The sequence below is a fragment of the Miscanthus floridulus genome, chromosome 10, assembly GCF_019320115.1.
Source record: "Miscanthus floridulus cultivar M001 chromosome 10, ASM1932011v1, whole genome shotgun sequence".
NCBI classification, from domain to species: domain Eukaryota; kingdom Viridiplantae; phylum Streptophyta; class Magnoliopsida; order Poales; family Poaceae; genus Miscanthus; species Miscanthus floridulus.
This window is the reverse complement of record NC_089589.1, coordinates 12239128-12255472: the sequence shown is the minus strand read 5'-3', so window position 1 is coordinate 12255472 and position 16345 is coordinate 12239128. Positions and strand designations below refer to the sequence as shown.

General features: G+C 45.8%; 2 protein-coding genes across 3 annotated transcripts; both read right to left on the bottom strand.

Annotated features, from left to right (window-relative positions):
* Positions 1-12270: 12270 nt before the first annotated feature.
* LOC136489987 (uncharacterized) lies at positions 12271-14762 on the bottom strand. Of its 2 annotated transcripts, XM_066486492.1 has the most exons (3): positions 14352-14762; positions 12924-13024; positions 12271-12694 (listed from the first exon to the last, which is right to left on the bottom strand). In XM_066486492.1, the coding sequence occupies exons 1-3, from the start codon at positions 14668-14670 to the stop codon at positions 12692-12694; spliced, it is 423 nt and encodes a 140-aa protein (XP_066342589.1). In that variant the 5' UTR covers positions 14671-14762; the 3' UTR covers positions 12271-12691. The 2 variants fall into 2 exon arrangements, 1 of the variants encoding a protein (XP_066342589.1); XR_010767458.1 differs by lacking the exons at positions 12271-12694; positions 12924-13024 and adding an exon at positions 13062-14109.
* Positions 14763-15254: 492 nt separating this feature from the next.
* LOC136487668 (probable calcium-binding protein CML36) lies at positions 15255-16267 on the bottom strand. The gene has a single exon (XM_066484765.1). The coding sequence runs from the start codon at positions 16033-16035 to the stop codon at positions 15442-15444; it is 594 nt and encodes a 197-aa protein (XP_066340862.1). The 5' UTR covers positions 16036-16267; the 3' UTR covers positions 15255-15441.
* Positions 16268-16345: the final 78 nt, after the last annotated feature.

Genomic DNA, 16345 nt, shown 5'->3' with positions numbered 1-16345 from the left:
GAGCAGAACCATATATAGCACTGGTTGTGGGTGGTCATGACAAGCCAGGTAGTTAGGAAGCATGAACGAGTTGGCAGGGTTTAATATTTTTATTAAGGCGTAACACCGAGGGTGTTACAAATCTACCCCCCTAAAACAAAATCTCGACCCGAGATTTTATGTGCCTAGTGTGAGAAGAAGGTAGGAAATACATTTCGATGCAGCAACTAACTATCAGAACCAGAGAGGAGATGGGGGTAATGCTTTGATAAGTAGCTCTCTTGCTCGCAGGTGGCTTCGTCCTCTGAATGGTTTTGCCATTGTACCTTGTAAAACTTTATCACCCTGTTCCTGGTCACTCTCTCCTTCTCATCCAAAATTTTTATAGGATGCTCCACATAAGACAGATCAGGTTGGAGCGGGAGTCCTTCTATTTCTACATATTCTTCAGGAACTCATAGGCATTTCTTCAGTTGCGAGACGTGAAATACATTGTGAACTGCCGAGAGAATTTCAGGGAGTTGGAGACGATAAGCAACGGAACCACACTGCTGCAACACCTTGTATGGACCCACATACCAAGGGGCTAACTTGCCATGGACACCAAACCGATGTACCCCTCTCAAAGGAGATACCTTGAGATACACATAATCTCCAGCTGCAAATTCCAAAGGTCTTCTTTGTTTGTCTGCGTAAGCCTTCTATCGACTCTGAGCTGACTTCAAGTGTTCATGAATTATATTTACTTTCTCTCGAGCCTCCTTTATGAAATCCGGCCTGAAGTACCCACGGTCTCCTACCTCAACCCAGTTTAGTGGCGTCCTACACTTCTGTCCATATAAAGCTTCAAATGGTGCCATACGGATACTCTCCTGATAGCTGTTATTATAAGAAAATTCGGCCAGCTTCAAACACTGATCCCACTTCCCAGGAAAAGAGATGGTACAAGCCCGCAGCATATCCTCGAGCACCTGGTTCACCCTTTCAGTTTGACCATCAGTATGGGGATGGTATGCCGAGCTTCTGAGAAGACGAGTACCCAAACACTCCTGGAGTTTCTCCCAGAAACGAGAGACAAAAACTGACCCTCTATCAGAGATGATGGTGAGAGGAACTCCATGTAGGGTCACAATCCGATCAAAGTATAACTCCGCATACTTCTTGGCATTGTATCTAGTGTCCACCAGAAGAAAGTGGGCAGACTTGGTGAGACAGTCCACAATGACCCAAATAGAATCAAAGCCCGAGGAGGTGCGGGGTAAACCCACAATGAAATCCAGGGAAATATCCTCCCATTTCCAAATAGGAATGGGCAAGGGCTGCAGATATCTAGGAGTACGCATATGATCTGCCTTGACTCTACCACAAGTGTCACACTCCGCAACGAACTGGGTGATATCTTGCTTCATGTAAGACCACCAGTACAGTTGGCGTAGATCATGGTACATCTTGTTGCTACCAGGGTGGATAGACAGCTTGGAATGATGGGCTTCTTTTAAAATCTTTCTTTTCAGCTCTTCATTGGATGGAACCACCAGCCTATCCTTGTATCTCACGACTCCCAGCTCATCAATGCTAAAATGAGGTCCACGTCCTTCAGCTAGCAACTTATTGATGTGAGGAATCTCTTCGGGGTCTTCCTTTTGTTCCCGAATAATTTGCTCCAGCAGCTCTGAGGTCAAAGCAATCTGAGCTAGCACCTCTGTGTGGTGAAGTGACAAGGGTATATCCTCAACCTGATGCGACTTACGACTTAAGGCATCAGCTACCACATTGGCTTTTCCTGGATGATAGTGGACTTCCAAATTATAATCCTTGATCAACTCTAACCATCTCCTTTGCCTCATGTTCAACTCAGACTGAGTGAAAATATACTTAAGGCTCTTGTGGTCAGTGAAGATATGCACTTTGTTGCCCAACAAATAATGCCTCCAAATCTTCAGAGAGTGAACTACAGCAGCTAGCTCTAAATCATGGGTAGGGTAGTTCACCTCATGCCTCTTCAGTTGGCGCGAAGCATAAGCTATCACACGCCCCTCTTGCATAAGCACACACCCCAATCCTGTCTTCGAGGCATCATAGTAAACATCAAAGGGCCTCTCAATATCAGGTTGAGCCAATATAGGAGCAGTGGTCAGAAAAGTCTTCAAGGACTGAAAAGATTCTTCACAAACTGGACCCCAAATAAACTTAGCTTCTTTCTGGAGCAGCTTAGTCATGGGCTAGGCTATCTTGGAGAAATCGGGGATGAAACGTCGATAGTATCCAGCTAGCCCATGGAACTGATGGATCTGGTGCACAGACCTAGGAGACTTCCAATCTAACACATCTTGCACCTTGCTGGGATCTATAGAAACGCCCTCACGTGTCAACACATGTCCCAAAAACTGCACTCGATCTAGCCAAAACTCGCACTTGCTGAATTTAGCATACAGCTGGTGCTCTCTGAGTCGAGTCAAGACTATCCGGAGGTGACAGGTATGCTCTTCATCATTCTTGGAGTAGATCAAAATGTCATCAATGAACACTACCACAAACTTATCCAACTCCGGCATGAAGACTGAGTTCATCAGGTACATGAAGAAAGCCAGGGCATTGGTGAGACCAAAAGACATCACTAGGTACTCATACAACCCATACCTAGTAGAGAAAGCTATTCTTGTATATCTTGTGGCCTGATCTTGATCTAATGGTAGCTCGATCGGAGATCTATCTTCGAGAACACCTTGGCACCAGCTAACTGATCAAACAAAGTATCTATGCGGGGCAAAGGATACTTGTTCTTAACTGTTACCGCATTGAGGGGGCTGTAATCCACACACATCCGCAGAGTACCATCCTTCTTCTTCACGAAAATCGCTGGACAACCCCATGGTGAAGAACTTGGGCGGATGAAACCCTTGTCCATCAACTCCTCCAGTTGCTTCTTCATTTCTGCCAGTTCTCTCAGAGCCATGCGGTACGGACGCCTGGAGATAGGAGCAGTACCAGGCTCAAGCTCAATGGAGAATTCTACCTCACGGTCCGATGGCAATCCAGGAAGATCTTTAGGGAAAACATCTGGAAACTCACATACTACTGGAATGGAGGTAAGATTAGGGATGGCTTCAGCATGGGCAGCAACAGGTAAGACTAGTTCTGAGGGTATGATGAGAGACATCCTATCCTCAGAAAATGAAAGCCGTAACTCTACACTTCTTCTCTTCATATCCAATACTACCCCATACATCCGCAACCAGTTCATTCCAAGAATAACATCAATGCCTTGCCCAGGCATTATCATGAACTGTAGACGGTAAGTGTGGGTGGCTAATACCAAACTTACTGTATCCGTGCAGGTATTGATGAACATCTGAGAACCCGCAACACGGATCTTATAGGCATACGGTATAGCCAATAGTGATAAGTTGTGCCGCTCTACAAACCCCATGCTCATAAAGGAATGCGATGCGCCGGAATCAAACAACACCAAAGCTGGATGGGATTCGATGGTAAACATACCAGCCATAACTGTCTCCTACTGCATAGCTTGCTGAGCATCCGTGAAGTGCACCTGACCAGATCTACTGGGCACCTTCCTCTTGATGAAAGTCCTCTTAATCAGCCTGGAATTTGTAGACGGCTGAGACGGCTGAGCTGTCTGCTGCTGAGGACACTCCCTGGCATAGTGGCCATCCTTGCCACACTTGAAACAAGCACCAGGCTTGTTCCCGAATCCCTGACAAGGTGGGACCTGCTGTCCCTGAGTCTGCTAGGGCTGCACCTGCTGCTGAGGTGCCTTGTACTAAGTAGCAGAAGTCTGTGATGTCTGTTGGGGTGACCGGTACGGAGGCCCACCGGATGGTTGATAGGGCCCCCGCCTAACAATCTGCACCTTCTGAGTATGGGGATGGCTGGAGGATCCAGCTACCACCCACTTCCGCTTCCAATCCGCCTAGGATGCCCGCTGGAAACCCTCAAGAGCAATGGCGGCGTTCATCAGAGCCCCAAAGGTCTTATAGTTCCCCAGGTATAGTTTCTCCTGAAGAGCAGGGGTGAGACCGCGAAAGAAGCGATCCCTCTTCTTGTCATCCGTGTCCACCTGACTACCAGCATACTGAGCCAAGTGGTTAAACTGGGTCACGTACTCCATTACCGTCCTGCTCCCCTAACGCAGCTCCATGAACTCGGTCACCTTCTGGTGGATAACACCAGCAGGTATGAAGAACTCGCGGAAGGCGGTGGAGAACTCCTGCCATGTCGCCAAGTGATCCGACAGCTCCACGGCCTGGAAAGTCTCCCACCAGGCACCTGTGGACCCCAAAAGCTGCTGGGACGCAAAGTGCATCTTCTGCTCATTGGCCACTCCGAGTAGCTAAAACTTCTGCTCTAGCGTGCGAAGCCAGTGCTCCGCCTCCAACCGATCGTCTGACGGTGTGAACGTGGGCGGGTGGGTCTTGAGGAAGTCCTGGTAAGAGAACTGTCCCTCAGGACGACGAGCACCACCCCCATTCCCACCGTTGCCTCCGGGGCCTCCATGGGTGAGACCTGCGATGGCCTATGCCATAATCTCCATGGCATGAGCTGTCTCCTGATGAGCAGCGGCTGACTCCTGGCGAGCAGCCAACAACTCCACCATGACCTCTGCAGCGGACAGCGGCAGAGGCGGTGGCGGAAAAGGCTGAGGAACCAAGGGTGGAACCTCCCGAGCTCCCTCGTTGCCATGCTCAAAAGCTCGAGCACTGTCACCATGGCCCTCATTGGCCGCTCCCGAACTGGTGCTCCCACATCCGGACCTCAGATTCATCTATAAGAGAGACGAACCATCCATTAGGACACCTTCCCGATCAGGATCCAGGGATTAAAGAAATGGCAGCACATTTATTAAGGCATTCATTAAGTTAGTCCTACCAATTTACTACTTTCATTATACGTGAAGGGGGATTCCTAGTTCAAGTAAGATGCTATTATATGATGCATGCTTCGACCTATACGTTCACTCAAGCCGGAATATAGCGGCGTTCGTAAAATTTTCGGCACATCGCACACTCACTTTCCGTATACTAAGCGGTTTCTTACGTCATGTAAGTCAGTGTACCTGCAGAAACTGATTAGATAAAACTAGTGCCGCTATCCTAGATATACCATATAGCTAGGGCTTATACTTAACTTAATCGCATCCTACTTTTTGCAAAACTTTTGTTGGTCCACTTTTAGTTTTGTAAAAGAGTGAGGAACTCGTGACCATTATTGGCTCTGGTACCAACTGTGGCAGAACCACCCGAAATAGCGTACTTACGAAGGCGCTCGTCTTCCATCAGACACTAAGCATCTCGAAAGTAACTACAGCGAACGGTGTCTATCGAGCACACCCTAAGGGAGAACCTGAAAGATCCATATTTTTTCCAAGGATCCAATAATGAAAACAAGTTACAACACAAGTCTATCTCATACATTAGAGTTTCTTGAAAAGTACATTATTACAATACCAAATACAGAGTGCGAAATGATAAACAGCAGAATATTAAAAGATAACATCTAGCGATAAGATAATGAGGATTCCGTCTGAGCCCACCAGATGGATCCTCCACACAAGGAACTCCTCAAGCGTCACCTGCAACAGGGGTAAATAAACCCTGAGTACACAATGTACTCGCAAGACTTATCCGATAGTGGGAATACTTTCCCGACTCCAAGGAATATGCTAGGCTTTATGGTTTGCTGGTTCTCTTTTAGCAAAAAGCAATACTAATAGTGAGTCCTTATTGATACATTATTATCATCAGCCGTATTAAGTTTTCATCTAGTCAATCTATATAAGCACCTATTCTACTTTCAAGCAAGAGTTGAGCAATTGATATTGTTCCTTCTCTTTTTCCACTTCCAGTTCTTACTACGGTGCTAAACCACAAACAAGCCGTACCGGATAACCCGGCGATTCGTGAATCAATGTGCCCAGCTGGGTGCCCCGAAGACACACGCCCCGCTTGTACCCCAGGCACAAGCAGGACTAACCCACCACTCTCCTGTCCCGGGTGTCCAGGTCCCCGTCCAAACTTGGACTCCAAGCCCCTGCCTCTGAGTCCCGGACTCAGTGCGGTGCAAGGACCTCCACCACCTCCTCTTCCCATCAGTCGGTCCGGAAAGAGCCGGATCTGTGACAAGAGAGCAGCAAGCCTTCCCTACGCCCATACCCAAGTATGTGCTCGGGACAATAATCTGTGACTTGCCTAGAGTCATATGCAACGACCGATCCTTAATCGACACAGACAAGGAAAAAGTGTAACCGGGCTATGCCCTGTTGGCCACAGGACACAACCCCTCACACCCACCAGTACCAAATCCACATCCCTGTCCGGTCACCATTTTCCTTTCCATTATTTCATCATGATATCATAGTTTAATCACCTATTTGTGAGTAACGATAGGTTACTCACGCTACCGGCATCCTGAGCATAGCAGCTACTCGACCTATACTAGTAGGACTCATGGTGGATATATTTATGCATGTAGCTTCCATAAAATGCCTGTAACGTAAATGCATATCATATAAATATATATTCAGTGATCATTTAAAAATAGGGGTTATGCACCGGGGCTTGCCTTGGGCAGGCGCGGTGTCAGCAAAGTCAGTGACGGGTGGCTCCGGAACGTCCTCCTGCACGAGGATCTCCCCGTACTCTTCGACGACTTCGTCGTACTCCTGCTCGCCGAAGGTCACGATCTCCAGTGGCTCGTCCTCTATATGCATGCAGTGATGATGATGCAATAATTAATATATAGGCAACCGCAATTCTTAAAATAAGAATACATCTACCAAGCTACTAAGCTAACTCTAATGACTAATACGCAAAGTTACCTATTATTTCCACTAAACAAGTATGAAACATTTCATGTATTATCTTAGCAACTAAAGGCATCCTTATTGTTAATATCAATTTACTATATATATAATAAAACAAGGTGCACTAGCTACCATGCATCATAAAAATTCATTCTCTAAATAACCATAATAAGCATTTCAAAATAATAAAGTAACCCTAAAGGTATCACTGAACTATACGAACTAATTACACTAACAGATAGATCATGAATTTAGGAATCTAACAAAATTTATTTCACAATCAATAAATAAATTCAAATGAGCTCTAGAGATGAAGAAAATTATATTATTGGAGGAGGCTAATCACGCAATTGAACTTGTTGACTTGCACATGACTGTGGGTCTAGAAATACTAGATGAGACCACGGGTCAAGAAAATAAGAAGAAGAATGAAGGAATTCTTGCAGGCTAGCTACCTCAGAATTGAATGAAGTGCCACCTACGGTGATCGATGTGCGGAGGCAATGCAAGAGGAGAGACACCAGGGAGCTTAGCAATTGCTTGCTCTACGTGGAGCGGAGCAGAACCATATATAGCACTGGTTGTGGGTGGTCATGACAAGCCAGGTAGTCAAGAAGCATGAACGAGTTGGCAGGGTTGTCCTCTGGCTCCGTGCCGTGTGTGGTGGTGTGCTCTTTGGTCATGAGAGAATTAATTCAATGATGGACTTTGAATGGTCTTGGATTTACGAACACATCAGGACTGGAGTGGGCTTTGGGCTGAATGTGCTCAGCGGTGGGCGCTGGTTCATTCATGCAGGTCAAGGAATTAATGGAGGAGGAGACTACAGAGAATGTATCACAGTTGCTTTCATATGTCTACAGTGATGCGTGAGGAAAGGGTGCGTGCACTGATAATTTAGCAAGGTGATTAGCAAGCGAAGTAAAGGCGGGATAATTAGAACAACGAGAGATGACAGTGGCACGTCGCGAGATTGATGGAGATATAAATCTTGCCAAGTGGTATGCTAATAATTAGTGAATGACAATAATTTATCATTTGACTTTGTGGCTATGGAGCTCTCACGTGGAGAGAGATGATGTGCTAGAAGGACAACTTGGACAAGGAATAAATTAGAGCTCAATTTGAGAATTAGTGCAATAAAATTTAATTTCTCATTTATCACATGCAATAATACATAAACATGATGCTCATGACATGGTTTAATATTTTTATTAAGGCGTAACACCGAGGGTGTTATATTGTCTTAACTTGCTTGCTCTTCATCTTTTTCTTACCACATGCAAGAGCTTTGCCTTTGCTTGATAAAGAGGCTTCTTCTTGACCCATCTTCCGTGACATTTTAAATGCCACTATCTTGCCTATGACTATGGCCGGGGTCGTGGTGCTCAAGTCCTCCATGTTGTGAAGGATGGTGATGTTGCTTGCATATTTCTTTTGTGGTAGCATGGAGATAATCTTCCTCATGATATCCGCATTATCTAGCTTTGTTAATCCTATAGAATGGAGCTCATTGATAATTAGATTCAAACGAGAATACATATCACGAACAAGCTCATCATCATTCATTTTGAAGGAATCATAATTTTGTATAGCTAGACAATAGTTTTTGCTCAGCGGACATTACTTGTGCCGTCATGGAGCTCTTGAAGTTTTAACCATATTTCGTTTGTCGTATTTAAGGTGAATACTTGGTTAAACACATCCATGCTAAAAGATTCAAACAAGCAATTTTTTTGCTCTAGCATTGAAATGAATTTCTTTTTCATCACTCTTCGTGGGTTTATCGGGATTCTTAATGTGTTTCATCCCGTCACGAGTGACTCTCCTAAACTCCCAAGTCAACCGCCTCAAGGTAGCAAGCCATTCTAGCTTTATAATAGGGGAAGTTAGTGCCATCAAAGTGTGGAGGCCTAGAGGTATCTATTCCAACCACTCTAAATAGCGTCGGCTCAACGGCGGTTAAGCCAAAGGTCCAAATTGAGCCAACCGGCTCTGATACCAATTGAAGGAGACCAGTGATGCCTAAGAGTGGGGGGTGAATTAGGCAACTTAAAATTCTAACTCTAAACTATGGCCTCCTTTTCTAACCTTAGCAAAACCTATGCAAAAGATAAACTATCTAAATGTGCAACTATAGTTTTGCTACTGTGTTGCTATCTCTACCACACTAAGAAGTAATACAATCAATGTAAATGCGGAAGTCAAAGAGCAAGGTAGAGATATGCAAACTCCCAGTCGACGACTCTGGTATTTTTATCCGAGGTATCGAGAAGCACGTAAGCTTCCCCCTAGTCCTCGTTGGAGCCCCTCGCAAGGAATCCCTCGCAAGGGCCAAGCTCCCGGTCGGGTAACTTCCGTGGATAGCCTCGGACCTTCCCCACGCGCAAGTGGGTCTCCGACGTGCCTTTCCAGGCAAGCCTCTCCCGGATGCTTCCCACGTCGTCTTCACTATCAAGCTTCCGGCTGAAACGTCGCGGGCCTTGTTCCCTCCGGTACACTGGTGGCGGCCACACCATAAACGCGGTTGGTGTGATCTCGCAAGACTACAAGCCCCTCCGATATACAACAATGGTGCGCATAAGCACCTGAGTGATAAGAGGTATGCAAACCTCACTAAATACTAGGCCTAAACCTAGAGCAAGCGCATAAGCGGTGGTCTAATCAACCTAAGCACTTCGCAAAGCACCTACGCTAATTACCTAATAAAACACTAAGCACTATACAAGTAGAGATCACTAAAATGGTGTATCAACACCCTTGGTATGTTTCCTCAACTCTACTCTACTCATTTGGCCGGTTGGGGGTTGTATTTATAAGCCCCACTGAGAAAGTAGCCGTTGGGGACGAAATCCCGCTTTTCTGCTACTGACCGGACGCTGATCACGTCCTGACCGGATGCATCCAGTCGTCCCGACCATTGGAGCCGCGATCTACTGATCGGACGCTGCCAGCGTCCGGTCACATGCCACCGGACGCGTCCGGTCGCAAATTCGCCGCTATGGAACCTCTCTGTACTCGATCGGACGCTACTGTCCTGCGTCCGGTCAATTTGCCGCCAGCGTCCGATCTAGCGTCCGGTCGCTGCTGCTGTTGCCGAGCCTCCTGATCGGAGCGTCCGATCGCTTTTCTCCAGCGTCTGGTCCAGCGTCCGGTCACCTTTGTGAGCTCGTTTCTTCGTGATCTTGCGTGCGGCTTGGTTCCTATCTTCGTGCTTGGACTTTGCTTGGTATCTTAGGTCTTCTCTTGTGCTCCTAAGGTCTTCTTTGAGGTGTTGATCATCGGATCATCACGTCGCCTTTGTTCAAGTCACATCTTGCATCCTATTGAACTGCAAAACAATCACTTGCAGAATCATTAGTCCTAATTTGGTTGTGTTGGTCATCAAACACCAAAATCCAAAGTAAATGGGCCTAGGGTCCATTTTCCTTACATGGAGGATGGAACATGAAAGGAAAAGGAAAAAGGAAATATATGTGATATATAAATGGGTCTCAAAAAATTAAGGGTTCTGATTTGAGGGCTCTTGTTAAAGTTGAGAAAAAAATAGAGCACTCAAAAAAGGGAGGTGTTTATTAAATCCCAAATAAGATCCTGATTTGAGAACCATTGCTCGAGTTTGCTCTAATCTAACCTAGTCTTCAAAGTATATCGTAACTTTATTGCGGTATTTTCACAAATATGAATTTTAATTTATTATACATGAAAGGTAGCAAGTCCACCCACTGTCTTTATCACCGGATTCGAACCACATGGCACGATATTCCCGCATTGGGCTCCCAGTCTTGTGTTGTCATACTGCATTTATTGATTTTGTATATTTGTTTGAAAACACAATAAGCTCATTTAGCTAATACATTTACATTTATAACGTACAGATTGGCACAAGACATAAAAAGCGTTGATAATGACAGCATGGTCCTTAATTGCCCACTACAGTGCAACAAAAGATGGAGTAATTATGAATCAAGGCTATCATAGTACAAATAAAGCCCCACAAATTCTAGTTCCATGTTCTAAATGCTAAAATATATCTTTTTTTCTCAAATATAGTTCAATCATCTATTATTCGAAAGGCAAAAATTAAGCTCAATGAAAACATGGACATTTATAAATTATAGCACCATATGTTGTTTGTGTATATTAATGTAAGGGTAAACTGATATTGGGCATTTGGACCTAGTTCGATGGTGAAATCTTATACTATATTAGTAATTGGAGACGACAGTGGAGCTTTCAAGTTAGTTCCCATCAGGTGCTACGAAAACATGACATTGTGGTAGAATTGCATTCTTTCTTGGACGGAGGGAGTACATATTGTGTGGCACCATCACACAGACCAGGTATGCATTCCTAGGCGATGGATATATTTTGATAGAGTAAATTCAACAAGTAGAGCAATGAAACGATTGTTTATGGAAACATAGTAAAAAACCATATTTAATAATATATATAATGGTTTTGAAAAAAAGTGTTTATTAACATAAAAGATGGATACCAAAGAATTGTAGCTTAAAAGATGGATAAAAATTCAATGACTAATAAGATCAAAATTTGAAAGCTAAAATCTAGATTCATGGTATCATGACACATGGGTTGCAAGAAGAGTTGATATAGCTTATATTAGCTAAGATCCAGGTGACCACATATTGAAGACACACATATGAGTGATGCAAAAGGGGAAAACAATGAAAATGGATGAAAAGCATATATAATAGTTGGTAAATCTATCACAACCGGATAGAGATCATGGAGTATCTATATGTGGATATTGTGTTAGAAAAATGAATAGAGAGAAAAAGGTGCAAAGATAAGTAGTTTTGATTAGTTTTTCAAGTACTAGAAGTATCCGTAAACTTCATTCTAAATACTTGTGTCTTATAAGATTGGCAACGTATATGTCCTCATCTTGTGATGGAACCCAACGAGAGTGCCTAACTTTAGATGTTGAATTTAAATTGAAGGACATAGTAGTGTGTTTGGCTTACAGTGCATGGACTTGTGCTCTAGAGAGTGCATCTATGGTAAAATTTCGATTTTACTCACTATTTTCACACTTTTAGGAACGGATTTGCATCCCTAATTCCTACATAGCTTCAACTTGGACATATGGGAGTATCATTGACATCCATGGCACCAGAGAACTTCCACACCACACATAGCTAGTTTGATATACAACAGGAATATAGATGAACTGCACGTCAACACTAACATTTTTTCATTGGCAGGCAACGTGTCTATCAAGTATCAACAGCGAGATACTATATGTCAACAATAACATTTTTTTCATTGGTAGACAACATGTGTCTATCAATACATAGCGAGACATTTGTAGTGAACTCATTACTTTTAGAGAGAATTCTGTATTTGGCACTAGAACAAATCGCTCTTCCGTATTTGGCACTAGAAATTTTGAACTTTCTTATCTAGCATCAACTAGAAAATTTCTTCCGTATATGGTACTTCCGTCCATTTGATGCAGTAACGGTGTCAAGTGCCACCTAAAATGACATATATGCCCTTCTATGTACCAGCAACATGTAGTGCCAGATAGGAAAAGAATAAATTGACATAATGTCAAATAAGGAAAGCACAAATATCACAAATATACTTGTGAATGAAACATAGTATTTTGATAATTGAAGAGTGGCAATAATAATCAATAAATTTGATGCACAAGCTTCACAAATCCTGACCACATTGTCAGCATACTTAAAAAACAAAAAAAATGTAAACAGCCTTACACACCTCAGATTAGCTCAACAAATCCATACAATAGGGGTCTAAGTTCACATATCCAGGTTAGAGGGTCTAAGTTCACATTACAGAATTCTATGCCTGCCTTTGGTGATTATCCGGGTAATCACCTTGCGCCCACCCTTGGTCGATTTACTACAGAACCAATGTGACAAGGACATCAGGGCACTGAACCACGATCATGCCAGGTAAACTAATTTCCTAATCTAAATGAGGTGCGAAAAGTGAATATGAACGGAAATGCATATACAAAACTTGATAATTCCAACTTGAAACCCATCTTCCTTTTTGGACGAGGGATGAGGGAAGCAAAAGCACCCAGATTGAACTGGATAACAGGATAAGGGAAGCTAGAGAGACAGACCGTGTAAGAAATCCATGGGTTCTTTTCCGCTTGATGGTACTGGGCTGGTAAGTTCTTTTCGGAAGCAACTGAAGGGGGTCCATTAGCAACAGGATCCTCAACTACAAATAGCAGAACACAAGCAACGGATTAGCAAAGACATCAAACTCACAAAAATAATAATTTGATCCTAGCTCCCAAGTCATAATCAAAAGCCTACAAGTCATAACCAAGACTGTATCATTCACCTAATAACTATGAATATTTTCAGCATCAGACGTAGCAAGGAACAGTAACTGTTTGGGACCATGCAAGTAAACAATCCAGGAACAGCAAGATGAACTCCGCATGTACTTGAGTATTTGTCACTTGTCAGACACTTTCTACCCAATTTCAGGACAATCAGCAGCAGATGGAACAAGCCACGGTCACCATTTGGCACCATGCAAGTAATCAATCTTAGGATAGCAAAAAGAAACATGTGTAGTTGAGTATTTCTAGTGCACTTTCTACCAAATGTAGGACTTAATAGAAATCATATGTTTATAAGAGGGAGACCTCCCCAAGCTCCACGCAATCTCAGTTTTAGGCTTTCAAATGATCACACACAATAATGCAGCTGTATCAAGCTTTGGATTCTACTACCTATTCAAGGTAGAAAAGGGCATACAGGGAACATTAAATAGTGCATAATGTATTGCAAGCAACGTGCTCTTCTATGCATAAGAGTATCAATCACACTACATACATGGCTTTTCTCAAGATTGATCAACCACTTGTTAACTTTCAACACAAACCAAACAACACATATTTTGAAGCCCTAACGCTTGTGAATCATAAAGACAGCACAGGCACTAAAGATTTATTTGTCAAGCACACACTCATTAGTGGGCCAAACACACCCACAAATCATCACTTTTGTGCTTCTTCAGAATATTGCAGCAATACAGCACCACTTAGAGTTACTAGAGGACATGAAAGTCAGGCAACATCTGCAGACCCCCTCGAGCTACAACTAGCTAATAAAACAAGCGCTGACACATAACAGTATAACACAGGTAATAGTAGCACATCACCATTGAGGAAGACAACCATGAGATTTCAGAAAACAATGTCCCCGGAATGAACGAATGAAGCATACTGTGCGAAATCATGGCAATTCTTCCCAATCCCGCACAAAGCAAGGGTTAACAGTGTAATGGTATAACTGCAAATCACAGAAATTGCGCAGTAGATCAGAAATCATGCGAGTTTCAAGAGGTCACACGCAACAATCTCTATATACAATGTACGCTATGGCAACATTGCTCCTAGCACCCCCCCCCCCCCCCTTTCCCCATTTCTGAACCAAGCGGTGACTAGCGATCTGAGCCCAACTGTAAAACTCAATCGCGGCCCAATTCATTCATGAGTGCGTGTGTGTGTGTGAGAGAGAGAGAGAAGCGGTACCGTCTTCGATGAAGAAGCGGACCGACGGGAGGCCGCAGGGGAAGGAGATCTCGCCGGGGAGCGAGCTCAGCCTGGAACCATCGTCAGGGGAGGCCGCTCCACTGGGACCATCGCCAGGGGAGGCTGCTCCATGGCCTCTACACGAGGACCTCGCCCCGCCGCGCAACTTCCTGGAACCAGCCCCGACGGGCGAGGCCGCCCCGCGAGATGGGGCCAGCGCCGGCCAGCGAGCCCGCCCCGTCGCCGCGTCCCCTGCCGGAAGCTCGGCCCGCCCCGCTGCCGCGACCCCTGCTAGACCAGCGCGTCGATCTGCCACCATGGGGAGACCTCGGCTGAGGGACCGGCGCCTCTAGCTGAAGGAAGGGCGCCGTGATTTCCTGGGCGCCGACGGCCGACAGCTCCTCCGCCCCCATCCTCGTCTCCTCCGGCTTCTATCTAGGGTTTTGTTTTTTTTTTCACAGGAAGAGAAGACTGACGGGAGAAGAAGGGGAGCGAGCGTGCGAGTTTCGACCGTAGCGACTGCCGAGCAGGTGTGTGCCACCAAATTACATAGAGGGGTATTTTGGTACTTATTAAGAAAAAACTGACATGATCGAGGAAGTCAACAAACGGATGGATGGCTAAAATGGACGGAAGTGCCATATACGGAAGGAATTTTCAAGTTGATGCTAGATAAGAAAGTTCAAAATTTTCAGTGCTAAATACGGAAGAGTGATTTGTTTCGGTGCCAAATACGTAATTCTCTCTTACTTTTAAGAAGGATAGTGTGTATATCTTCATGTTTACAGGAGTAAGTGTACGTGTTTGTGTGTATACGAGCGCTTTTCATACGTTTTGTGGAAAAAAAACAAATTTATTGGTCAACCAATCTCTGGATTGCAAAAGAACAACAAAACCTCTGGATTGGAAAAGAAGACACGATAGTACGAGTATTAACCGACATCAATCGATGACACCAAAAAACAGCTGCACATAGCTAGGTACAGATTTGGCAACAGGGAACAAGAAACACGAGGGGCCGAATGCACGCCAACACCGACACTACAGCAGTACCAAACAAACTAGCAGCAGCTAAGACAGACAGCAAGCATCACGCTGCCGCCCCCTGCGGCATCATCATGCGCGAGAACTCGTCGAAGCACACGAACCCGTCGCCGTCGGCGTCGACGCCGCCGATCATGCGGCGGCAGTCGTCGACGGAGGAGGCCTCGTCGCCGAGCGAGGCGAGCACGGCGCGGAGCTCCTCGGCCGAGATCCGGCCGTCGCCGTCCGCGTCGAACACCGCGAACGCGTCGCGGAGCTCGGCCTCGTCCTCGGCCTCGGCCGCCGCGGCCGCCTCGGGCGCGAGCCCCGCCGCCTCCGCCTCCGCCAGCACCGCCGCCAGCTCCGCCTCGCTCCGCACCACCCGGCGCAGCGCCACCTCCAGGTCCTCCCGCGTCACGGTAGCTGCTAATACCGCCGGCCGCGGCTTGCCGTCCCCGGAGGACGACGGCGCGGATCGGACTGGGAGTGGGAGGACGGTGCGCGGCGTCGTGGCGGCGGACGGCGACGCGCACTCGTCGGACGAGGAGGAGGACGTGGTGGAGCCGAAGGAGCCGCTCTTTGATCCCTTCCTCTTCTTGCTGATCACCTCCTGCTGCTTCTTGCCGGAGGACGAGCCGAAGAAAGGCATGCTCAGCTTCATGACGATAGGTGTTTGCGTACCTTGCAGTGCAGCCGTGCAGGGGAGGGATATCGATGGATTGCTCGAGGTGTGGAGGGGATCACGGAGGAAGGAGGCAGGAAGATGAGGGGTGGAGAAGACGAGGAGTTATAGAGGGCGCGAGGGACAGGGGAAGTGAGTTTCCGCGAAGCTTCGTTCGCGCCCGGCCCGGCCGGCGCGGGAAACTAACGGCCGGTGCGTTCGCACTCGCACGGGGCCTACCTTACGTCTGCGCTCACCACCTCACCCCCGACACGCGATGCGATTCTCTCGCTCGTCTCCGATTTGAAGG

Excerpts from the sequence above, each read along its gene's own strand:
- LOC136487668 (XM_066484765.1), bottom strand. The coding sequence starts at position 16,035 with ATGAAGCTGAGCATGCCTTTCTTCGGCTCGTCCTCCGGCAAGAAGCAG.
- LOC136489987 (XM_066486492.1), bottom strand. The coding sequence starts at position 14,670 with ATGGTGGCAGATCGACGCGCTGGTCTAGCAGGGGTCGCGGCAGCGGGG. Across the intron at positions 13,025-14,351 it reads CCGCTTCTTCATCGAAGACG|TTGAGGATCCTGTTGCTAAT; the intron begins GTACCGCTTCTC and ends TGCTATTTGTAG.